General features: G+C 35.1%; 3 protein-coding genes across 6 annotated transcripts; 1 reads left to right on the forward strand and 2 right to left on the reverse strand.

Annotated features, from left to right (window-relative positions):
* Positions 1-820: 820 nt before the first annotated feature.
* On the forward strand, positions 821-4508 carry LOC112789437 (actin-related protein 7). The gene is made up of 7 exons (XM_025831331.2): positions 821-1308; positions 1813-2034; positions 2463-2604; positions 2940-3181; positions 3393-3576; positions 3823-3890; positions 4127-4508. The coding sequence occupies exons 1-7, from the start codon at positions 1231-1233 to the stop codon at positions 4277-4279; spliced, it is 1089 nt and encodes a 362-aa protein (XP_025687116.1). The 5' UTR covers positions 821-1230; the 3' UTR covers positions 4280-4508.
* A 1111-nt stretch (positions 4509-5619) lies between these two features.
* Positions 5620-7578, reverse strand: LOC112789438 (cytokinin riboside 5'-monophosphate phosphoribohydrolase LOG1). 4 transcript variants are annotated; one of them, XM_025831333.3, is made up of 7 exons: positions 7251-7578; positions 7025-7122; positions 6894-6924; positions 6694-6793; positions 6538-6608; positions 6192-6335; positions 5620-5891 (listed from the first exon to the last, which is right to left on the reverse strand). In XM_025831333.3, exons 1-7 carry the CDS (start codon positions 7389-7391, stop codon positions 5796-5798), a joined length of 681 nt encoding a protein of 226 aa, XP_025687118.1. In that variant the 5' UTR covers positions 7392-7578; the 3' UTR covers positions 5620-5795. The 4 variants fall into 4 exon arrangements, with proteins under 4 accessions (XP_025687118.1, XP_025687117.1, XP_072082812.1 ...); XM_025831332.3 differs by having other exon boundaries at positions 6538-6623; positions 7251-7532; XM_072226711.1 differs by having other exon boundaries at positions 7262-7491.
* Positions 7579-8882: 1304 nt separating this feature from the next.
* LOC112789439 (purple acid phosphatase) lies at positions 8883-12242 on the reverse strand. The gene is made up of 8 exons (XM_025831335.2): positions 11662-12242; positions 10880-11080; positions 10655-10766; positions 10191-10420; positions 9942-10080; positions 9630-9850; positions 9373-9494; positions 8883-9293 (listed from the first exon to the last, which is right to left on the reverse strand). Exons 1-8 carry the CDS (start codon positions 11872-11874, stop codon positions 9092-9094), a joined length of 1440 nt encoding a protein of 479 aa, XP_025687120.1. The 5' UTR covers positions 11875-12242; the 3' UTR covers positions 8883-9091.
* Between the last annotated feature and the right edge of the window lie 14712 nt (positions 12243-26954).

The raw sequence follows: 26954 nt of genomic DNA on the forward strand, positions 1-26954 counted from the left end.
AACGAAAATTCTGTTGTTTTGTCACCTTATAGAGAAATTATTTTACTAAAGGAGACCTACACACCATGAACAGAGTCGATATTGTTGGATACTCTACCATATGGTTCATGGATGAAAAGACAGTTCTAAATGCCTTGGCCAAATACCTTTGTCAACTTTGACAACCTGGACTATATGGAGAAAGAGATGCAGTTGAAGGACTCCCATTTCAAACAGATGTTTCGCCAATAACTCTTAAAGAGTTCCAATCCAGATTCATAACTTCAGGAAAAATTAATCAATTTGGACAATACTCTTTTTATACTCTAAGAGACCAGCCTAGCATGTCTAGACATATCCTAAACAGAAATTCTGAAGAAGATCTGAATTCTGAGGATCTAAATGGAAGAGTATATGCCTTACCACCAAGTCCAACCAGAATTAATATAGGGATACCCAATAACGCTAAAGGCCCATACTCAGACCCATATGACCCGTATTTGCAAGATGCCCAAGATCCTAATAAAAGAAACACTAAAGACCCGTTTACCTATCTACAAGATTTGGATATGGATCTTAGAGCTGTCAATTTGGCCTCTGATGAGACATCATCCTTCTCAGATGGTGATGGGATCCTTCCAGAAGACTATTTCAAGCCGTCCCTTTATTAAGACAATGTCCCTACTATGTATAATTATTAAGTGTACTAAAATAAAGTGACCTCTGTCACATGTCTAAAAAAATCAAAAAGAGATAAAGTTTATCCTTATCCTCTAACTAGCATTGTATGATAGGTTTGTTTAGATTTTGTAAAATATTGCTGTTCACTTCGATTATAATCAAATTTCAATGAATATTGTAATATATCCACTTTATCTTACAAAATGTTCTAAATTTTTCTTCTTTCTAAAAATTTATCTAGTGTTATTTCCTTCTTTCTCAATCCAATGCCATAAAGTATGATCTAAGATTCAGATCGTACTCACTAATCACCAGGCTACACCTAGAAAAAAAAAACATCATGTCACGTTTTTATCAATACAAAAAGTCTCATTAGCCCCCGAACTATTTTCTCTATTTTTATTCTAAAGCATTCGCTGAGCAGCGAAGCTTGGGCCTTGGGTTTTTGACTTTTGACTCCTGGCTGCTGAAACTCGAAAGGTCTTTGAACCGAAGCGAGAGTGAGCTGAGTAGACTAGTTTCCTCTCTGGTCTCCCAGAACCACTGTCACTGTCACCGTGACTGCTGCCCATGGAAGCTGCCGTGGTTGACGTCGGGACTAAGCTCCTCAAAGCTGGTTTCGCAATTCCTGATCAGTCTCCTGCCATGGTATATATATCTATATGCCCCGCTCATTATTATTATTGTTATGACCATAACATGCAACCGTATAACCAAATTGCCGAAATTTTCGTCATTCTCATCTCAATTGTGCCGTACTTGTATGTGCTTTCTCTCCTAAACTTCACTGTTTTGCTTGATTCATTTCTGTCATGAAGCCACTTAAGGTTTAGGGTTTAAGGTGTATGCCTTAGGGAGAGGCACATGAATTGTTGTAGTGTTATACATCTAACATGGCCCTCTGGTTATAGAGGCTCTTGTAAAGTTGCTTATCCCAAAAGCTTAAGTTTTTAGGTAGAGGCACGTAGTGAATGGTTACCATTCATTTCAGCTCAATTGTGTATAGCTTTCCAGCACTTGCAATTCATGACTATATTTAAATTGCATTAATTTCAATGTTTTTCTTTTGTTTTCTCTTGATTGTGAAGTGTGATTATTCATCCTCAGAATTCCTTAACTCGTTTGATTGTGGCTCTTTTTGATATGGTTCAGATAATTCCCACTCAGATGAAAAGAGTGCTTGATGATGGTGGGTCTGTGAGTGACGATAATTCAATAGCTGATAGTGTTACTGTTGATCCAGTGGTGCGAGGGTTTGTCAGAGATTGGGACGCCATTGAGGATTTATTGCATCATGTCTTGTATACTGGCCTTGGATGGGAAATTGGCAATGAAGGACAGATATTATTCACAGATCCACTTTGTACCCCCAAGGTTTGAGGAAACCCTATGTAGTATCTGCAAGGTTATCAAACTTGAGAGTTCATATAAACTCGATTATGGAGCTTAGAGCTCAACTTGTAAACTTAAAAAGAGTTTATGAGTTAATTTGGAAGTTTGATAACCTTATCTTCTCTAACACGTATATATTTTCCTAGACTTCGTAATTTCGTATACCCTTTCCATGCAGAAAATTCTTGGGCATTCCTAATAACTGAAAGGTTATCTATAAGAATTTCTCGTTTTGTAAATGCGTAAGAATCTTGAGCAGATTTGTCCTCCTTTTTGTCCTGTTTGATCTAGAACTGCTATCATGCGTCCTTTTGTATTAAATCAAATTGCTAGTATTAAGTTGGTGGCCTTCTTTTAATATGTATAATAGGGTATTTTCTCTAAATATAGTATATATTATTGTCTCCCAGGCCAACAAGGAACAGCTAGTGCAATTAATGTTTGAAACATTCAACATATCAGGGTTTTATGCCTCAGAACAAGCAGTTTTATCACTGTATGCTGTGGGACGTATCTCAGGGTGCACAGTTGATATTGGACATGGAAAAATAGGTATCCACATGTGAAACAATGGGAACTTAATTTAGATTATGTTGCTAAATTTTATAGTGGATGGATGGTAGATGTCCATGTGAATAATTTTAAATTATATAGTATATTAAATTTTATGGGGTAAAGATTGCATGGAGATTATCTGTGAAATTTTACCCCCATGTCAAACACATCCTACAGGGTAAGATATGCATTTGCATTTGCCCCCTTTTCTATTGCTCAAGCAAAACAGTACGAATTCTGTACTTTTTTATAGACAGATGTTGCTTTTCACAATGTAATGTTATTGGTCTGGCTGGTTATGTGCTACACAATCTTTTTGGCTTTATAAACAGATATTGCGCCAGTAATTGAGGGTGCTGTCCACCACATTGCATTGAGAAGATTCGAGTTTGGAGGTACTGATCTAACTAATTTCTTGGCACAAGAACTTGGGAAATCCAATCCACAAGTAAATATCAGCTTGTTTGATGTGGAGAGAATAAAAGAGCAATACTCATGTGCTGCTGAAGATGAATTAGCTTATCAAAAGACTGTTTCATGTCCTGTGGAGAAACATACACTTCCTGATGGACAGGTCTGCTTGCTAATTATCTGATATTTTTGACATCGGTACTTGCTAATTGAGATTTCTTAAGATTTATGTTTGCTTTTTGATAGATTATTTGATATAGTTAGTAGAAACATGGAGCAGGGAGTAGCAGTTAAGAGAGCTGGGTTGAACTTGAATTTAACTAGAGCTTATGAACATTTTCAGTAGTTTACAACTTCCTTTGATCTTTATATAGGTCATAACAATTGGGAGGGAAAGATATACTATTGGCGAAGCTTTATTCCAACCAAGTCTGTTGGGTTTGGAGGCTCATGGCATTGTTGAGCAGCTTGTCCGTGCTGTTTCAACAGTGTCACCTGATAATCATCGGCAGCTGCTGGAAAATACGGTGGTTTGTGGGGGCACTTCTTCTATGACCGGTAAATGTTATTCTTGTTGTTTGTTTGTTTCCATTAAGGATTTCTGCTGAATTAGGATTTGAACTTCTAATATATGTTATACTTTTTCTGCTTCTTGATATATAAGAAAAATACGATTTATTTGGCGTGATCATTAATATATAAATATTCGGAAAATGGGAAATTTTCTCCTTTGAGTTGCATCTTTTTGAGAATGCTGTTCTTTGTGGTTATTGTAGTGTAGACTAATGCTGAATCTCACTGCAGGTTTTGAAGATAGATTTCAGAAGGAATGTAGCTTAAGTTCGTCTGCCATTCAACCTGCTCTGGTTAAGGTAAGATTGCTATCTTCTAAATTCATCTCAATTTTTAAAGTTTCATATGTTTTTACCAAATGATTGTTAACTTCCTCTTCTGTCAATTTTAAGAGCATAACTTAACAAGAGACAGGCAAAAAATGTTTCTTCATCCTAATACAGTGATGAATTGAAAATCGCAAGAGCGATATCATAATAATTCGTGTTCAATATAATATGTATACCCACTGATTGATAATCTGTGTTTACTACAGCCTCCAGAGTACATGCCAGAGAACTTAAGCCAATATTCTGCATGGGTGGGAGGTGCGATACTTGCCAAAGTAGTTTTCCCTCAAAATCAACATATAACCAAGGGAGATTATGATGAAACTGGACCTTCCATTGTTCACCGGAAATGCTTCTGACAAAATTCACCTATCGCATAATCTCCACAAACGTTGCATTCCTCTGCAGTTTGCACTTGCCTGTACTGTAACATATGGTAGGTTTTTATTCGCTGTATATTCAAAATGTTAGATGTCCATTTGCTTGTGTTATTTTAAAATTTGCAGTGATCTCCACTGATACCACTCTTCGGACAAAATCATGTGTATATTTATTCATGTTATAGCACTAGCCACACCTTTATTTGCACTCTCTTTCTACACCTTTGAGCTGCTTATAAATTAATTTATAGATTAGTTATTCTGTATTCTCATAGCTTAAAAAGAAAGAAACTGGTTTTATATAAGAAATGACAAAATCGCAAGCACTCAGAAGGTGTTCTAGGCAGTGATGTATATATCATGGGGGTTGTGCATCTCTTATTCAATCATTAAATTCTTAAGGGCTTGATTTTCAGTGTAAGATTGCGTGATGAAGCAGAGCATATGTCACTCATTGAATTGTTGGGAATTTGTTTAGTGAAAAGTAGAATTATTAAAGAGTGAAGATTCTTATTAAATTGATAGAGAATGTGTATTATACATAATTTATTTTTCGAGCGATCTTTTATTAAATAAATAATTTTTATTTTTCATTGAAAGATATAATACACTATAGTATTATCCTAATTTGATCCGTATAAGAGTTGGCATGAAGCCACGTCTTGAGCATATTCTTGTAGCTCGTAGTAAGGTGTTATTAATTGTCCTTATTGTCAAATGATCCTATTAGTACCATCTATTGAGTTTGTATATCTTAACAACTAAATTTGTTCTATTTAACCCATGTAGTAAATCTTAAGTTTTCAAGCTACTCTCTTCCGTATATATTGATAAATTATTTTAATCTGTTTTGATATATTTACATGAATAAACAATAAAGTACGCACACTTCGGTGAGTTCCATCAAGACCAGAGTGTTATAAGCAATACTTAGAAGACAAGTATAAATTATAGGCATTATCATTTTTGGAATATTACATATTAATAAAAAGATATATAGAGATTATCCAGGGTAGAACCATCCAATTAATAGTCAACTTGTTATGGGTAAAGACAATAGATGACAAATATGTCAATTTTGTAACAAGTTTAGTCCACAAACTGAATAATCAAATAGCAATATTGACAAAATCTAAATTCACACTTTGAGAATCTAATAAACAATTAGAAGTACACAAAGAAAACTAGGTGTCAAGTGCCTAGTGGACTAGGACCTTGATCCTAACAACCCCCCACACAGCTTTAAAAAAATATATATATAACCATTGTTATCTTCTGCCCATCACATTATAGTTATAATTTAATTAGAGTCAATGCTATTTTCGGGGAAAAAGAGATTCTAACCTCTTGGAACTTTAGTACTATTCAATTGCTCTTGATGGAGCTACAACATGCATGTTTCATGCTTGTCTTTTTTTATATATATTGTATTCTTTACAAGTAAATGGAGCTTAACTGGTTTATATCCTCTTTACACAAATGGATGATGGAGATTTTAAGATCTAAGTTCTCCATTTTCAGTAGGCCCTAAACATTGGTCCTCTGCCCAACTTTGCTTTGGTGCAACCTTGGGATGCACAGGAACATACTCCTGAAGAAAAACAAAAACAAAACAAACGAATGATTGAAATTTACCTGATTTTAACCAACAATTCTTTTTCCATGTGATTTAGAAATTAGCCCCAGCATAAAATGTTTATACCCCGTATTCTTTGATTTGTCATTTTTATTTAACATTTTTCAAAGTTATATTTATAGGGTAGGTCACTGTTATCACAAAATATAAGTGTATTAAGCATAGTAATATCATTTAAACCAACATGAGTGAGTAGTATATGGTTTTATAAATTGAGAGATTAGCATAATTTACCCCTTATTTTATAAATCATACCTCCATTTTCTTTATTAATTCTTCTGATGTGTCTCCTATGACCACTATATGCCTTGCAGAGTCATCTATGAAACCTTCTTCAACCCCCTTATCAAATAAGGTTAGTAAGCTATTGAAATACCCATCTACATTCAGCAACCCCACCTTCATATTCAAAAAGTTAAGAAAAAAAGAAAAAATAAAAAAGAAAAAGAAAATTTAGTAACTTCTTAAAAGTGGAAGAAAATCCACATCTCAAATTCAATAAGAAATGATCCTTTTATTGAAAAAGAAGAATTTGAACATGTTTTTACATTTAGTTTAGTGATATATTGGTTCATCTAGTAGATAAGGAAAATAATCTTACTGGTTTATCATGTATTCCTAATTGGGACCAAGTTATAACCTCTAGCAACTCTTCCATTGTTCCATAGCCTCCTGAAAAGTATACAACTTTGATTGAATTTTAGAAAATTCTTATAACAGAAAAGAAGAGTGCAATTTATGTTAATAAAGAATATACCAGGAAGAGCTATGAATGCATCAGCATGTTTAGCCATTATTGACTTCCTTTCATGCATGTTTGCAACTGTTTTCACTTCTCCAAAGGTTTCTCCAGATATCTAAACGAGGGATTTGATCAGCATAAGCTTTTTATCAGTGAAAATTCGGTTCGAAAGATTCACATACATGATCAAATAGTAACTAAAGATGGAATTGTACCTCATGATGCAATAGAGCTTTAGGAATCACTCTAACCCAGGAAAGATAAACAAATGAAGTTCATGAAAGTTTAGAAATAAAATTTACAATAAAAACAGAATATAACATGTCAAGAAAATTAGAAATATTACCCAAGAACATGGCCACCTCCCGTTAGAACTGTTTCAGAGATCAAACCCATTAGTCCTAATCTTCCTCCACCATAAACCAAATCAATCTTCTTTTCAACCTTTCAATACAACAACTATGAATAAAACACATGCAAAAGTTCTTCAAAGGAGAAGAAAAAAACAAGTAGAATACACAAGTATATTCATAATAATGAATTGGTAAACAATATAGTATGATAAAAATTACCAGCAATTTACCAAGCTCAAGAGCAGCATCACCAAATGCAGATTTGTATCCAGGTCTACTACCACAGAAGACACATATTCTTTGGAACCTTCCTTTCTGCTTTGTTTCTTCTTCTGGCACCTTTCCTTCTCCTTCCATCATTGACCATCCAAGCAAAAAGAAAGTACTAGTGGATTGATGGTAAATTCAGAGAGAGAGAGAGAGAGAGAGGGAGCATAAAAAAGTGAGTGAGTGAGACACCTTTGTTTGAAGAACTTCTCAAAAATTCATCCAAAACACACCACTTTGTCTCCATGAAAAGAACTTGGGTGGTCACCATCATGACCCCATCTACATCTTTTATTATTCTTATCAATCTTGCGTCCATGTATTAAGAGTTATGTTATTTGTATTCATTTTTGTCTCGTAATCTTGCTAACATAAACGTTCTACCACTAGATAAGACCTCACAGAAATATACATCAGTCAAGTGATATACGAAATACAATGAGTAACAATATATTTCTCGTGTAATAATGTAACTTAAATTGCGCTAACTAGTGACAACACAAGTTACATAAAGGCTATTGTAACAAAATTGCTCAGGTGGAAAGATACATGTAATTGAACATTTCAAGTCTATAAATTATTTTTCAACCATGCTACGTGTACATGAAAAATCAGCCATTGATATAAAATATATGTTGAAATACAAAATACACATTGAAAATAAATTAAATAATACATATATTTTATAAATAAATATATGGTCACTGATTTTCAGTAAATACATAGCATTTTTAATTATTTTTTATGTATTAAAAATTATGATGTAAAAGAAAAAACAAACTACCGGTACCAAAAACGATTTGTAAGGGACATTGTATTATGTGTAAAATGAAAATTTTCAAAGTAGCATCATGATATGTCAGATATTAGGAGTTGATGAAGAACTATTCCACAAGTGCTCTCTATCCAGTTTAAAAATAAATAAATAAATAACCTCATGGAGTGTCCTTTTATGGAATCAAAAGTTGTAACCCCAAAAGATTAATAAAATAAAATAAAAACTTACAAAACTTTCAACTCGTGATAATATTATTTTGTCTTTTTCGTAAAAGTGAATAATATATAGTTATATACTACTAGTTGATTTATGCACCATAATGGTGCATAGCAAAAAAAAAAAAAGGAAAAAGCTCACAATTACTCTAACTAACTATCATAACCGAAATAACAGAATTTAACTAACTTGACACAAGTTGATTATTCAACCACTTAGAGATATATGTCAAAAATTTCTAACTTTGTTAGTATAAATCAACAAACTCATGATAATATTTAACATGAACAAGCTTAAGTTTATATTTATGAATTGTACTTTCTTGAAATTCAGCTCTTAAAATGGATTGTCTTTCATTTAATTTTTTAAAATTTCATTGCATTTTTAAATATTAGAAGCAAAATAGTTCAGTTATAATTTTTTATGTTCACAGAAATTATTCAACGGTTCAAGTTGCTTCTGATTTCTGTTCTTACTAAAAGTGATGTAAGCTTTGTATTAAAAGAGAAAAAGAAAAGGGTGGCCGGCTACTCTGAATAAAATGAACAAAAGCTATCAGTTATGCATCAAAATGAATGAGGCCAAAATGCTACTTTAACAAAGTATTCTGAGAATCATCTCAACTTTCTTATTAATAATGGATTTGAGAAATTTATGCAACCTACTTGGAGAAATGATTTAATATTGAAGCATACAATTTGCATTTATGTGACAGAAAAGTACAATGACATAACGATTGATAATCGATGTCAGCAACCATGACTGCGAATTCTTCTCGAAGTATCAATACATATGTGTGTTAATGAGAACTATGAGTTGTGGAATCATCATCTGCGTGCCAGAATCTGTTGAAAAACCACATGCTGTCAGCTTCCACGGCATATCCATCTTGATTCCGATGCCAGCCATAGTGAGCATGTGTTCGGTTCTTTATGTCGAATATGGCGTGTCCAAAGCTAGCCTCTCTGTATGCTGAGTACGCCGGCTGTGGTTCTGTCATGCTGCAGGTTAATGCATATTTAAATCAGACTCGGATACATCAAAGTAACTGAATTAGGATTTATTATGTTTAGAGCTTACTTGGTTGCCAAGCCTTCAAGGTTTCCTCCATCACCAATGGTTATATATACAGGAGCCGATTGATCTTTCACAGGAACGCAAATACCGTTCACAATGTTGTAAGCAATATTTGAGACACGTTCCTGATACATAACAGCCAACAATTCAGGTTAATTTGATCTCAAGAAAGAACATTGAAGTGCACTGTTTGAGGCTTTGTGACACATTTAGTTGCATTGTTATCTTTCCAGTTTAACAAGCCTAGTATTAGCACTTACGGATCGTTCATAGGCATGAACATGCCCTGCAAACACGACATCAACCTTGTACTTCACAAACCAGGGTTCATACATTACTCTCATTGATTCACCTTCCATATAGTGATAGTTGTAGCTGTTATACCAAGGTGAATGCATAAGCACAATCAACCATGGAGTCTCTGTCCTGTTAACTTTTGGTAGCTCCTGTTCAAGCCATTTGTATTGTGGTGTATATTTCCCTGGAAACAAAAATTGAAGCTTATACATTTAATTCAAGATGTTTACAAAAAGATCATAACAATAGGTCAAAAAATATGTATTTATGAATACCATATGCTGAATATGAGGCCAACACAATGATGTGTGCCGAGGCTCTCTTGACAGAATACCAGAAGGGTGCGGTACTCTGCGACGCTCTATAAGGAACATGATAGCGATGGCGATACGGCTTGAAAGGTACACTTTCACCCTGCAAAATATCATTTGCTAGTGTCAAAAACCGACGACGATGATGAATCACACTAAGTTTATGAACTTCTCAAAACCAAATTAAAACAATTATTACGAGAGAAGCCTTACGATTTCTGGAGCAAAATCAATTTCATGGTTGCCTGCAACCCAAATCCATGGTTGATAAGCAGTACTCCTTTCTACAAACCTTCCCCAAGTATCCCATCTAACGTTATCGTGATTAGGGTAATTATCCGCATAAGAAAGGTCTCCAACAAACAACACAGTTTGTCCTTTACTTGGGCTCTTTTCATAGTGAGTGAGTGTTTTATTTGAATCATAACTCTGACCAAGATCCCCTGCAGATCATCATTGCCAAATTAATTAATTACAAACATATTGGCATTGATTTCGGGTACATTTACTACCTCAAATGCTGAAATTGTAAAGTTGTAAACATCAATCAAGTAGATCACAACTTTAGGAAATTTAGTTTTAGTTCCCTAACATTATATACTTGTAAATCAAATTAGTCCACCATATTATAATTTCTCTGTTAGGAAAATTTAACATAGTTGAGAGAATATACTTACCAATGAGACCAAAAGTGTATGGCACATCAGGACCAACTTGAGGAGGAGTCACAAACCAAAATTGCCTCGTTGTGTTTGCGATTCCAACTTCATAGTAGTATTTGGTGTTGTACTGTCCAAAACAAGAACCACATGAATCAATAATGGATTGATTGCATAACAAAAATCAAACTGAAATTGCTGCAACAAAACATGGAATGCAATGGAATGGAGCAGAAGAAATACCTCCAAATTTCTGATGGTGCAATGATGAATAAAACCAGATGAGTAATTGAAGTATCTATAAGTAACATGTCTTCCCTTAGCAAGCTTCTTTTGCTCGCTGTTTTCGCTCCAGTATTGCACTATGCTGGAGCCTGGTTCATCCACAGTCACCCACGACACAATCACTGCTTTCCCGTCGTGATCACCTTGTGTTATATGAACCTTTTATACATATATTCATTCATTAAAACTCAGAAACTAAATGTAAAACCAAGAACAAAAAACACACTAAAATTTATGAAACCCACTATAATTTATTCAAATCAAACAGAGGAAAGTTTCTAAATCTTAAAAAGCTATCCTACTTTGAAAAAGGGATTGGTTAATGAAGAGTACCTAATCAGGTCAGTCAACAATCTAATCACAGTCTCTTTTTTTTATTTTTGGTCAAAAACCACATTTATCCACCAATCAAAATTCAAAATCAATTCTACTCAAGAAGATAGGACCGTTAACCTAAGACCTCTGGTTATACTAATACAGTTAGTGGTTAGTATCTAATTAAAAAGTTGATTAATTACTCACTAATCATCACCCGCACTTCCCTAAAGTTCCATTATCTTATCCCGACTTTAGAGGAACCCTCCACCAACCCAAAGCAACTAAAAATTAACAAAAACAATGAATGATCCCTTGATCTATCAAACATCAAAGAACACCAAAGAAACTTCCAAAGTAGATTCCATATCAAAACTGAGAAATGATGTCACATGCAAAACAAAACAACAGAAGAAGAAAGGTACCTGCTGGGGAGCATTATAACCAGGAGGAACAGCAAAGACATCACTATCAAGTGGCATATCTACAGCCTTCTCTTCATTTCTAACGAAGGTGCTTGTTGATCCTCCATTACACAACACTGCCACACTCACAAGAACCAATCCAAAAACCAAAACTTTGAAACCCACTGAACTCATTTTTTGCAGTGTGGGGAAGACCCGTGATGAATGTGGCATTTATTTATAGCAAATCACATGTTAAGTAATTAAATTAAATGCTGATTTCGAAATAATGGAATATTATGATTTAGGAGGAATATTCAGATTAGCGAGTCAACTATAAACAACGTATGAGAGAAGTTTATTAGAGTTCTAATCTATACACAGTAAATGTTATTATGCATAGGTTTTTTTTTTTTTTTCTTGGGATCACTAACAAAGCAGTTTTCAGATGAAGATGAAGACGAAGACTTGGACTAACAAACCCTTTGGCAAAAACTAGTGGTTTTGGATTTAGTTGAGATGAGAAACCGAGAAAGTGTAGATACTAGAGTATGAATTGAATTGCATTGAATAATATGATATGGGGTCGCAATAATGAGGGCGAAAAAGTTGACTTTGAATATTAATTTTTATTGGGTTGTATTTTTTCTTTGGAACAGGAATGTGCCACCTACGTGTCATTCAGACCACATCATTTATGAAGTAATGAAGAATTAATTATAGTAAGGTTACGTAATGGAACCTCTTGATTTTTTTTAATTAATTTCTTAAGGTATGATAGTTAAGTAGGGTTGGAAGTGTATCGAATTGAATTGAGTTAGATTAAGTTTAAATTTAATTCACAAAAATTAAGCTTGACTTACAAATATTAAGTTTAGCTCACGCTTAATTCATTAATTGTTGAGTCTAGTTTGATTTTGGGTCATATTATGATGACAAACATTGTTTTGGGTTAAAAGTCCAATATTGTTTAATGAGAGTGTTAGTGATGCAGGCCCAAGTATACAAGCATTTGATATATCAGCCCATCACAGCAAATAGAAAAGCAGCTCACATTGTTCTTTGGTGCAGTAACCAAGTCCAACAATTTCCTCATAGCACTGATCAGCAACATTAAATGATTATGCATATATTTGATAAAAGCAATATGAGGACAACTGTATTCATGCAAGGACAAGTGTTGCTCTGTAAAAGTAAGCAAGGACACAAGGGCACACACACACACTAACCCAAGGACATCACCAAAGCACTGCTGTGGTTCGTGGTTATGCAAAACACAAACTTGCATAGAGTAGCAGCAAGGAAATGGAGCAGAATGGAAAAGAGGAACATGCCAAGAAAGAAAGAAACACAAAGGACAGCAGAGGTAGTGGTGGAAGCTCCTCGGACAGCAGGGGAAGTGGAGCAGGATGAAGAAAGGACTGCATGCCATCAAGGACCACTCCAACGGGCAGCAAGGAAAAGAAAAGAGGAAGAAGCTACAATGAAGCCAAGCTGAAGATATAAAAGAAGCTTCATTTCATCTTCTGAAGGCAAGAAAGAGAGAATACACACTCACAGCACCATCTCTAACACAGAGCTGGAATCTCTTTCTTCTACTCAAGCTTAATTCTTATTTTTTGGGTTATGGCTGTCTTGCGTTATTTTCTGTTTTGAAAAAGGCAATTGAGTGAGGATCAAAAGCCAAGAGAGAAAAGGCAAGAGTGATGCAAAATAGCCACTGATTTCTGATGTATTTTGGGTTTATGAACTAGGATTAGTTCCCCTTTCAAGTTGGGTTAGCACTTGGGAATTTGAATCTGGTTGATTCCCCTTCCTAGTTGGGTCAGCACTATGGGAAGCTAAGCTTTTGGTGATGAAAGCTTAGGGGGTAGATACTGGTTGAATTTGGGTGAAATTCAATAGTATTGGTGTATGTAATCTGTGAATGATTAGTGAAAATTTCACCATGATTTGTGGTGGAGACTGGATGTAGGATTCATAGCACGAAAGAATCCGAACCAGGATATATGCTGGTCTTCATCTTCTCTTCCCTACTCTTTACTGTTCTGAATATGAGACTATTTCAAATAATCTCCTGCAACTCAAGCTTCCACTACAACAGAATTTGTAACTCTAAATTTTAAACCAACTTGATTCAACCCCCCTTCTTAAGTTCAACCAGAACCATCAATTGGTATCCAGAGCAAGGTCTCAAGAAGGCAAGCTTCACAGCTTGGAGTAAAGATCCATGGCCAACAACATGAATCCCAACATTGTGGCTTTCACTCTCACTGAAGGACAGTCCAATAACAGACCTCCCTACTTCAATGGCAGCAACTACTCTTACTGGAAAGAGAGAATGAGAATCGTCGTGCAGTCGATTGACTACAACATCTGGAAGATCATTCTCAATGGCCTCGACGTTCCTACCAAACAGAATGCTGATGGAGAAGTTGTGGCAAAGGAGGACAACGAATGGACATATGAAGAAAAGAAGAAGGTTGAACTCAATGCTAAGGCAATTAATCTGATGCACTGTGCGATCAGCTTTGAAGAATTCAGAAAAGTGTCAAGGTGTAAAACAGCGAAAGATATCTGGGATAAGCTCAGACTCACTCATGAAGGCACTAAGCAAGTAAGGGAGACCAGAATTGACATGCTGATGAAGGAGTATGAAATGTTCAGTATGAAGGAAGATGAGAGCATCGATCAAATGTTTGAAAGGTTCTCGATAATCATCAACAATCTGGACGCCATGGGAAGAAGCTACTATGAAGAAACCTTGGTAAGAAAGATTCTGAGAAGTCTTACTAAGAAATGGGAAGTGAAAAGCACAGCCATCTCTGAAAGGAATGATTTGATCAAAATCACCTATGATGAGCTGAGAGGCAAGCTGCTGGCTTATGAAACCACTCACATGTCTCAAGACAAAGATGACAAAAAGAAAAGTATAGCACTAAAATCAAGAATGACAGCCCAAGGAGAAGAATCAGATGACAGTTTCTCAGATGAAGAAATGGTGCTCTTTGCAAGAAAAATGAGAAGATTACTAAGATACAAAAATAAAGGCAAAGGAAGCTCTTCATCCAAAGATGTCAAGAAAGATCAAGTCAAATTCACATGCCATCACTGCAAGGAGCCTGGTCACTTCAAGTTAGATTGCCCTCAACTTAAGAAAGGCGAAAATTCAAAAAAGACAAGAAGAAGGTGATGATGGCAACATGGGAGGACTTGGAGAACGACACCAGCTCAGAAAGCTCAGATCAAGAAGCTCAACTATGTCTGATGGCAGATCATGATGATGAAGATGAGGTAGATCTCTCTGACTTATCTATTGATGAACTGCGCTACATTATCAAAGACATTTCTGTGAACTCTAAGAAACTCTTGGATAAGTATGCAAAATGTAGAAAGAAAATGAAGCTTTGAGGACAGAAAATGATCTTCTTTTGAAAAAGATTAAGGCAAATGAAAATAATAATGAAAAGTTTTTAAAAGAAGAAAACATTGCCTTGCGAACTGAATTAGAAAAATTCAAACTCAAGCATGAAGTTATTGCATCCACTGATTTGATTTCTAAAAACAAAAAGTTGAATGAACAAATAAAAAGTTTGAATGAAGACTTAGCAAAGTTTGTTCAAGGTTCCCAAAATCTGAACAAACTGCTTGCTTGTCAAAGGTTTGGGTCTGAAAAATCTGGACTTGGTTTCATAGAGGAAAATAAATCAGTTTTCAAACCAAACTTTAAAAAATCTGAATTTTCTTCTTCCAAGTTTTTCAAACCAAAAGGATTCAGCAAACCCCAGAAATTAGTGGGCAAAAATCAATGCTACAAGTGCAATAGAAATGGTCATGACCCTCCTCAATGTTTCATCTTTCTTAGGTCTTTTGGTAATGATAGTAAGTTATATAAAGTTGTTCATGATTTTAATGCTCTTGGGCAACCAAGAAGATTTCACATCAAAGGATCCAAATGGATTTGGATACCTAAGGTTAGCTAAAGAAAATGCAGGTTTGCCTTGCATCCAAGAAGAAAATGGAAATGTGGTATCTTGATAGTGGATGTTCAAGGCATATGACCAGAAGGGATACTTTCTTCATTAAACTCAACAAATACAATGGAGGATTTGTCACTTTTGGAGATAATGGTAAAGGTAAAATAATTGCCATTGGTAAGGTTGGCAAAGATTTTTCAACTTGCATTGATAGTGTCTTCTTAGTTGATGGGTTAAAGCATAATCTATTGAGCATAAGTCAATTGTGTGACCTAGGGTATGCTGTAACCTTTAGGAAATCTGATTGTAGAATCATAAATGAGAAAACAGGGGCTGTTCTATTTGTTGCCAAAAGAAGTGACAATGTGTATGGTATCACTCTAGATGATCTAAAAGTTCAAAATGAAACTTGTTTCTCTTTAATGGAATCTGAAAAATGGATGTGGCATAAGAGGTTAGGACATGCTAGCATGTTCCAAATCTCTAAGCTTGTAAAGAGAAACTTAGTTAGAGGTCTTCCTAATATAAAATTTGATAAAGATATCACTTGTGATGCTTGTCAAATGGGAAAGCAAATTAAAACCTCTTTCAAACATAAGGAAGATGTCTCTACTAAGAAACCATTGGAGTTGTTACATCTTGATCTGTTTGGACCAACTAGGACTCAAAGTCTTGGAGGAAAGAGTTATGGCATGGTAATTGTGGATGACTATACTAGATTTGGCTGGGTGTTCTTTCTTGCTCATAAACATGAAGCCTTTTCAGTTTTTGAAAAATTCAGCAAAAAGGTTCAAAATGAAAAGGGCTTAAAAATTGTTTCAATTAGAAGTGATCATGGTAAAGAATTTGAAAATCAATTTTTTGAATCTTTTTGTGATGAACAAGGCATATCACATAACTTCTCTTGTCCAAGAACACCTCAACAAAATGGTGTTGTGGAAAAAAGAAATAGAAGTTTACAAGAAATGGCTAGAGCTATGTTATGTGAATATGAAATTCCCAAGTTCTTATGGGCTGAAGCTGTAAACACAGCTTGCTATGTTTTAAATAGAACCATCATTAGGAAGTTTTTGAAGAAAACCCCATATGAACTTTGGAAAGGGCATCCTCCTAATCTTAGTTATTTTCATGTGTTTGGCTGCAAGTGTTTCATTCTGAATATCAAAGAAAATTTAGGAAAATTTGATCCTAAAACACATGAAGGAATTTTTCTTGGTTATTCCACAAATAGCAAGGCCTATAGAGTTTACAACAAGAACTCCAAAACGGTTGAGGAAACCATGCATGTCACTTTCTGTGAGACTAACATTGTTCCGAGTGTTTGCATAGATGATTGTCCAGGTTTCGAAGCCGAATTACCCAAGAATGATGAGCCAGTTCAACAAAACTCAAGTTCCCATGAAGCTGCACCTGCTAGCAACGAAAATTCTGATTCTGCAGGAGACAATTTGGAATTATCTCCTGTTGCTGCAGAAAATACTAATGCAGAGGCCATTGTTGATCAAGAGGAACCTGAATCCTCAAACCAATCAAGAAGACCAAGAGAATGGAGGTTTCTGAAAAATTATCCTGAGAAATTCATAATTGGTGATCCCTCCAAAAGTATCTCAACAAGGTCATATTTGAAAAGAGCCGAATCCAACAACATTGCTCTTTTATCAAAGATTGAACCTCAAAATCCAAGAAGCTCTTGCTGATCCATCTTGGGTGTTAGCCATGAAGGAGGAATTGTTGCAATTTGAGAAAAATCAGGTCTGGTCATTGGTGCCTTGTCCACATGGAAAGAAAGTCACCGGCACTAAATGGATTTTCAGAAATAAGCTGGGTGAAGATGGATCCATAGTCCGAAACAAAGCAAGATTGGTCGCTCAAGGATATGATCAAGAGGAAGGGATTGATTTCGATGAATCCTTTGCACCTGTAGCTAGAATGGAAGCCATCAGATTGCTCCTTGCATATGCTTCTCATTGTGGCTTCAAGTTGTTCCAAATGGACGTAAAGTATGCTTTCCTCAATGGCATAATAGATAGAGAGGTTTATGTGGCTCAACCACCTAGGTTTGAAAACAAAACTTTTCCTAATCATGTTTTCAAACTAGCTAAAGCCTTATATGGTTTAAGACAAGCTCCTAGAGCTTGGTATGAAAGGCTTAGCTCATTTTTGTTGAAAAATAACTTTCAAAGAGGAGCCACCGACACCACTTTATTTATTAGAAATTATCATGATCATTTCATTCTTGTGCAAGTTTATGTTGATGATATTATATTTGGTTTGGCTAATGAGGATTTGTGTGCAGATTTTGCTAAGCTTATGACCAATGAATTTGATATGAGCATGATGGGAGAACTCAATTTCTTCCTAGGCTTGCAAATCAAGCAAACTGCAGAAGGCATATTCATCCATCAAGAAAAATATGCCAAGGAACTTGTCAAGAAGTTTGGGCTGGACTGTGCTAAGCCTATGGGAATTCCCATGCATCCTAACATCAAGCTCGATAAAGATGAACATGGTAGAGATGTTGATGAGACACGCTATAGAGGGATGATTGGATCCTTGATGTATCTAACCTCCTCAAGGCCTGATATCATCCAAAGTGTTGGAGTTTGCTCACGGTTTCAATCAAAGCCTAAGGAATCTCATCTCTCAGCTGTCAAAAGAATCATCCGATATGTGCTTGGTACCACTAACTATGGTTTATGGTTTCCTAAGACTGATTCTTTTGAATTAGTGGGTTTCTGTGATGCAGATTTTGCTGGGGATAAGATTGATAGAAGAAGCACAAGTGGCATGTGCTGCTTTCTTGGAAAATTCCTCATTGTTTGGTCTAGCAAGAAGCAAGCTACTGTGGCACTTTCAACAGCCGAAGCTGAGTATATTGCAGCCTCTTCTTGTTGCTCACAATTATTATGGCTGAAAACTCAACTAGCTGATTATAAACTGAATGTCTCTAATATTCTATTATTTTGTGACAACATGAGTGCTATTAACATTTCCAAAAATCCTGTCTTGCACTCAAGAACAAAGCACATTGAAGTTCGTTTTCATTCTATTAGAGAACATGTGCAAAATGGAAATTTGGATATTCAGTTTGTTAATTCTGAAGGTCAGCTAGCAGATATTTTCACCAAACCATTGATAGAAGAGAGGTTCTGTAAGCTGCGAACTGAATTGGGCATTCTTGATTCCTCTGTTTTCTTAATTTTTTTGATAATGAGATCTTTTGTGTTTTGTCTCATAAATCGCGGTGAGATTATTTGGCAGATGATGAGTAAACTTCACTAAGTGACCATGATGAAAGATGGACACCATGTGCTGAAACAGTTTTCAGAACTATGGGCTTTTTCTTTAGTGAAAAACTTTGGGGTTCCTTCATTTTTTGAAACAAATTTTGTATAAGCTTTTATGAAAAGTGGGCTTTCGAAATGTTTTGGGCTTTACTTCAACTTCAACTTTTTTTGGACCTTTGAACCAAATTCAATTTTTTCTGGTCTAAATTTTTTAATTTGCATTTCATGCATTAGGGCTTCATCTTTTGAAATTGCATCCTTTATTAAATTCCATCTTTTGGTTGCTTTTCAAACGTACAAAGGTTACAGCTGTAACTTTCCAAACGTTTTCCAAGATTGGATTTTTATCTTTTCAAGGTGCAACCTTTGCACTTCTCAAGCCTATAATAACTCCCTACTACATGCACCCATTCATACTACTATATCCACTCCTTCATCTTCTTCAACCTGTGCTCTATAAAATGGCTCGAAAGAAAAGAGCTGCTTGTAGAGGCTCCCACAGTGGCACCCACCGTTCTGATCACACACACTCATCTCCCTCTCATTCCCCCACTCATTCCTCACCATCTCCACCACCAAACCCTTCTCCTGACATGGCCCGCACTAAGACCACCGCTCGCCGACCTGGCGTTGCTCCTCGTCCTTCACCACCTCCTCCTCCGACCAACTCTCAACCAAGTTCATCCAAACTCAGCTCTTCCAGAGGAAAGAGGCCTCTTCAAGAAGACGAAGAAACAACCCACACTCAGAGTCGCCATACTCGCGGTACAGTCATTGACCTCCCTCTTCGTTCTGTGTCTGAACCTAAGCTGTCAAACCCCATTGCCTACAAATCTTTCTACGCTGATTTTCCCCATGAGTCTTTTGATCGTCGCCGTTTTCAATCTCTCATAAACTATTTGTTTTTCTGCAAAGATGTTTACAAGCGTAAACTCTGTCCCCCGAAGCTTGTCAATCTTGACAAACTCCGTAGGAAAGGCCTGAACTTTACCCCATTGTTTGCTTATCAAGGTTGGACATCCATACTGTCCATCAAAGAGAAAGTTTACCCTGATTTGGTAAAACAGTTCTATAGCAACATGTCCTACAAAGAAGGGAGAATCGCCTCTTTTGTTAAAGGCAAAGTGATCATTCTTGACAAATATCACCTAGGCAAAGCCCTAGATTACCAGGACCGAGGCCCTGATGTCTACACCTCTGGTAAGTGGGACGATACGCTCAATGTTTCATATTTTGAGGCCCTAAGCACTGTCTGCATCAATATCCCTCTCTTAGAAGGTAACACTCCTACACATAAGTCTCTTGGTCCAGTCCGTGCCCAGCTGCACAGGATTGTTAACCATGTCATCTTGCCTCAGAGCGGTTCTTTTCAACGCGTCTCATTCTGTGACACACTTGTTTTGTATGCATTGCTTTCAAAATCTCCTATTTCTTTTGCTTACTTGCTTATGAGACACATGCATGCGTGTATCACTACCAAAAATGCTTTGCCATATGGCATGCTTCTTACAAAAAATTTTCAATATTACAATGTTGATTTTGGGGCTGAAATTGCTAAAGATTGTAACTCATATATCAAAGGGGGTGGTGCAGTAAAGAAAACAGCTCCTAGGCGTCGCCACACTGATGACAGCACTGATGTTCCCTCTGTTGATGAGGATCCTCTTATTCCCCCTTCCACATCCACTACAGTCAAGACCATGACACGCATTCTGAAGAATGTACTTGAAGAATTTCTCAATCTGACAGATCTTCTTCTCCACCATGGTGCTGAGCGCAAAAGGAATCAAGTTTTGGAGGAAAATGCTCTAAAAAAAGACTAAGGGAAGGATTTGGATTCTGAGAGACTTTGTGGAGGACATTGAGGTTGGCCTCACAACTTCTGACAATGAGGGGGAGGATGACGGAACCTCTGATGAATCCAACTCTGATGCCTAGCTTATTGTTCTCTCATCTGCGAATATGACTTGTTTTTGTTTTGAACTTGTTTATTTTATTTTTGTGGGATGACTGTAACAGACTTAAACTACTCTGCTACTTGAACTATATGCACCAGCCACTAACAAATTTTGTGCAGGTTTTTTCTTTCCTCCCTTGATGACAAAAGGGGGAGAAAAGAAAGGAAATGTTAGTTTTGGCTTAGGGATTAATATTAATAGTTAAGAACAATGTTTTGTGGTGCTACGATTTATCCTGTGTGGTGCTTTGTGTTAATTGCTCTGTGTTCTCATTACTGTGATATATAGTTTAGAAATATTGGTTTTGGCTGTTCTTAAGTTTGTTTCAGGAAAAGATGTAAGCCATGATTAAGGGGGAGTAATGCTAGCATTCAGGGGGAGCAACTCTCAATCTGAATGTCATCAAAGGGAAGTGTTCTTAACTCTTTCAAATTAAGTCATTAATTTCCCTATTTCATCATGTTTGTCATCAAGGGGGAGATTGTTGAGCCTAGTTTGATTTTGGGTCATATTATGATGACAAACATTGTTTTGGGTTAAAATCCCAATATTGTTTAATGAGAGTGTTAGTGATGCAGGCCCAAGTATACAAGCATTTGATATATCAGCCCATCACAGCAAATAGAAAAGCAGCTCACATTGTTCCTTGGTGCAGTAACCAAGTCCAACAATTTCCTCATAGCACTGATCAGCAACATTAAATGATTATGCATATATTTGATAAAAGCAATATGAGGACAGCTGTATTCATGCAAGGACAAGTGTTGCTCTGTAAAAGTAAGCAAGGACACAAGGGCACACACACACACTAACCCAAGGACATCACCAAAGCACTGCTGTGGTTCGTGGTTATGCAAAACACAAACTTGCATAGAGTAGCAGCAAGGAAATGGAGCAGAATAGAAAAGAGGAACATGCCAAGGAAGAAAGAAACACAAAGGACAGCAGAGGTAGTGGTGGAAGCTCCTCGGACAGCAGGGGAAATGGAGCAGGATGAAGAAAGGACTGCATGCCATCAAGGACCACTCCAACGGGCAGCAAGGAAAAGAAAAGAGGAAGAAGCTACAATGAAGCCAAGCTGAAGATATAAAAGAAGCTTCATTTCATCTTCTGAAGGCAAGAAAGAGAGAATACACACTCACAGCACCATCTCTAACACAGAGCTGGAATCTCTTTCTTCTACTCAAGCTTAATTCTTATTTTTTGTGTTATGGCTATCTTGCATTATTTTCTGTTTTGAAAAAGGCAATTGAGTGAGGATCAAAAGCCAAGAGAGAAAAGGCAAGAGTGATGCAAAATAGCCACTGATTTCTGATGTATTTTGGGTTTATGAACTAGGATTAGTTCCCCTTTCAAGTTGGGTTAGCACTTGGGAATTTGAATCTGGTTGATTCCCCTTCCTAGTTGGGTCAGCACTATGGGAAGCTAAGCTTTTGGTGATGAAAGCTTAGGGGGTAGATACTAGTTGAATTTGGGTGAAATTCAATAGTATTGGTGTATGTAATCTGTGAATGATTAGTGAAAATTTCACCATGATTTGTGGTGGAGACTGGATGTAGGATTCATAGCATGAAAGAATCCGAACCAGGATATATGCTGGTCTTCATCTTCTCTTCCCTACTCTTTACTGTTCTGAATATGAGACTATTTCAAATAATCTCCTGCAACTCAAGCTTCCACTGCAACAGAATTTGTAACTCTAAATTTTAAACCAACTTGATTCAACCCCCCTTCTCAAGTTCAACCAGAACCATCATTAATGATCGAACCTATTTCTTAAATTCAAACTTGACTTACTGAAAGTTCATGAATCGACTTAAATAACAGGAAACATAATTTATAATTCTATATCAATAAATTATAACTTATATATATTAAAAAATATTAATTTTATATATGGTGTATTTATTAATTATAAATTTTTTTATTTATATCTTACATCAAAATCATATAAAAATAATTATAAAATTTTAAATAAAAATATTAATATATGTAAAATTACACATTACTATTTTATATGTATATATATACTATTAAAAGTATAAACTAAATGTATATAGGATATATCTATATATATCGAGCCAACTCATGAGATAATGAGCTGAACTTAAGTTTGGCTAATTTAATTTATGAGTTTAATTCTAGGTTCAAACTCGACTCATCAGCTCACGAGTTCAGCTTATCAAGTTATTAACGAATCGAACTCGAAGTGGTTCATGAATTAGCTTGACTCATTTCTATTTCTAATCTTAAACTATATAAAATTTAAAGAAATATAAAAAATATGTCCAAGAAAATTTCGTGTGATGTAAAATTATATTTTACATTATCAATTCAGATAAAAAAATTAAAAAAATCTATATTTATACTAAAGTAATTTTAATTCTTAAAAATTAATATTCCTTAACCAAATTTCTATCTCAATTAAGTTTTTTTAATTGATTAATATTCCTTAATTAGCTGAAGGTGTCTATTTTGGATATTGCTAATAATTGTTTTAACTCAGTTATCTTTTCACAATAATTCAATTAAGTTAATTGGATTTCTAGTAATAACAACTATTGCATTTTTCATTTGCAAATATCAAATATTGTAGTATGTATATATATGATATATATAATAGCAGTACAATAAATTTATAGGATATATAGATATAGCTTCTTCTTTTTTTTTTGTCATATATATATAAAAGTAGTTGTGGCATGCATAATGGTGTAACATTGGGGAATTTACCCGTAATTTGCATTTTTGTCTCATCTGACATCGTCCCGTCTTTTAAGGGAAAGAGAGTTTATAAGTTTAGGTTTGCTACACATACAAATCTTTTTGACTTATAAATTATATAAGTTGGCCCGATCCAAACAAAAATCATGCGCAGCACTTATTTAGAATGGAGCGTCCAACGCACGCGCCTCACACAACAGACGCGCCTCACACAACGGTTGCATTTTCCAAAACACGCTCATTATGGCACATTCTTCCTTTCTTCCTCAAATAAAACACAAACCGTCAAATTTCAAGGCAAATTCAAAAGCGATTCCGAAGAAATTTTCCAACTCCTCGTGAAGATTAGAAAAAATCAAGAACGAAAGATACAAATTTTCATAAAAAATCAGCAGAAAAAAGAAAGAAACATTATTCAAGGTAACATACTGTTTTACTGTTCTTCAAGGTTTTTCACATTTCTGTTTCTGATTTCCAAATCGAACTACTATATCGTGAGTATTTCTCGCTATGTTTCTTTTAGATTATTCTAGGTTTTACTGTTCTTCTTGTTTTAGATCTCATATTACTGTTCTGATGAAACAGTTCTTCGTTTATGCTATCTTACATACTTCTAGTGAATATTTTAATGTGTGTTTTGATCTGTTTGGTACATATTTTGTGTATATTTACATATTTTTTAAGTAGGTTTGTGCATATTTACATGAAAGACTCTTCTTCTTCTAACTGAGTTTTGGGTGTATATGGAGAATTTTTGGGTATATATGGCCTATTGTCGGGTGTATATCTATGACTTGGCATCCGAGTGTTGCTTTGAGTGGCATTTCGAACTTAAATATATTTCTGAACTCATATAATCCAAAAAATATAGAAGTGTATGAGACTGATATATATATATATATATATATATATATATATATATATATATATATATATATATATATATATATATATATATATATATTAGGAGTTTTGAAGTCTAACAATTAGTATTTTAATTGTGCTTGACCTTGTAAGTGTCATTTTATGGATGTTTGGCTGAATTGAATATGATTTTGAACTGATTTAATTTCGTTTAATTAAAAAAAACAAAATGGATATGGGACTGGGTTTGGGTGTATGTGGCTGATATTGGGGTGTATCTGACTGATCTATGGGTGTATGTCTCTGAATTTTGGGTGTATTATTTAACTATTGACAGCATCTCATTTTCATTGCATTATGGGGTGTATTTGACTGATCTATGGGTGTATGTCTCTGATTTTTTGTGTATTTTTTATCTTTTGACATATATCTTTTTTATTGCAGTAAAAATGACAAGCAAAAACCAAGGTGAAAAAATACAATGTAAGCACAAATTTATGTCTTAGAACAAGTCAATTTTTTCTAATATAAATATATCTTATTCTAATGACTCTAATTTTGCTTTGTTTATAGCAAACCAAGAACTTGAAGTGTGCAACCCACTTGTTAAGTGAGAAATTTGAAAATATGAGCGAAGAAAAGAAAGCAATCGTTCGGGATTTAGGTTTTGCTGGACTGATGCACATCTCGCCACTAAGGGTGCATTACAAACTATTAAAGGAGTTGGCTAACTCCTTTAAACTCGGGAAAAACACACTCGAAATCGGCTATGGCTCGTTTAGAGTTAAACCCAGCACAATATGGGCTGCGCTTGGGCTCAACACATCAGGTAACTCATTACAAAAAATCTCTATACTTTCATTTTTCGTAATATATTGTTCTGCTATCATATAATAAAGAAACAAACATAGGTGTATATGAGTGATATTGGGATGTATATGAGTGATATTGGGGTGTATATAAGGGATATTGGGGGTGTATATGACTGACATTTAGGTGTATTTCAAGTAATTTTCATTGTAAGTTGTTTTCTTTTTTGTAGGAGATTTATTTTCTCAAAAAGTCAGTTATAAGGAACTTTCTGAAGAAAACAAATAGATTTTTAGAAGATTTCAAGGGAAGACTCTAAAAAGTCTGATGAATGAGATGATGAGTATTGGTGTTGGAAATGAACATGACCACCTCATGTTCAAGAGGATTTTCATCCTTTATATACAGATGGCGTTCCTGTTGCCAATCACAATTAACAAAATCTCTCCTGTGCACCTAGCTCCTATTTTCAAGATGGACAAAATAAAGGAGGGCAACTGGGGAGCACATGTTCTGAATTTCATCATCAAGTGCATCACTAATTACACTCTGAAAAAGAAGAAATCAATTGATGGCTACCTGTTTGTCCTGATGATAGTCTATTTCCATCTATCAACAAAAAAAGAGAAGAAAGGAGAAGAAAGAACTGCACAACCATGGATTGCCAACTGTAATAGAGAGCAGTTGGTTGAAAGGATGAGAGCTGAAATGGATGAATATATGGTAAGTGAACAAAATACCTTGGGTGTATTTTATTTATGTGGATGCTGTTAACTAACATTTCTACTATTTCAGAGAATTGTGAAGATGACAGAAACAAAGGAGAAATCGAAACAAATAAAAAAAAGAAAAAACAAAAAAAGAAGGCAAGTTCATCATCATCTAAGAGTGAAACAACTGAAAGTGAAGTCTATTTTACCTCTGAGTTTGAGACTGAAGAAGACTCAGAGGAACCAAAAAGAAAACAACCTACCCGAACAGTCAAAAAGTAAGTAACATACTTGGGTGTATTTTGTATATTCATTTGGGTGTATTTTGTGTCTTTATTTGGGTGTATTTTGTCTCTTTTAGGATGTTTTTTAATAATGATTGTTTGTCTTCCAGAATAGAATCCAAAAAAAGGAAGAAGATTCAGGAGGATTCCGATTCAGAAACTGAATCGAATGATGAGTAATGTTCTGAATATATCATTGCTTTCCTTTCAATTTATTCTCAAAATTTCATGTATTAACAAAGCGTCTCTTATTAACTTCCAGAAGCGAAGAATCATCACCAGTAGAGAAGCAAAAAACAAAGAAAAAGACTCAGAGAACACCCCAAAAGTAAGCTCTGCTTTGGATAGTATTTTCTAATCAATTTTATTTTGTATTTCTGATTCATACTTGTATTTTGCCCATAGGACCCAATCCAAAAAGAAAAAGCTCATTGTTGAAGATTCATCTCCTGAACAAACTCAATCCTATCATGGGTAGGGTACTTTGAGAGCTATATTACCGTTTATCATCAAAATTATATTTGTTAACATGCTCTTTTATACATGTACTATTAGATCTGAAATTGGAACTGAGGAATTAGAAGAATTCTTAAGAGAATCTAAGAAGAAGAAAAACAATGAAAAATCTACTGCACAGGGGTTTGTTATGTTTGGGGTGTATATTACCGATTTTAAGATGGTTTTGTTGCTAATAATTTTT

The sequence above is a fragment of the Arachis hypogaea genome, chromosome 3 (assembly GCF_003086295.3).
Source record: "Arachis hypogaea cultivar Tifrunner chromosome 3, arahy.Tifrunner.gnm2.J5K5, whole genome shotgun sequence".
NCBI lineage: Eukaryota > Viridiplantae > Streptophyta > Magnoliopsida > Fabales > Fabaceae > Arachis > Arachis hypogaea.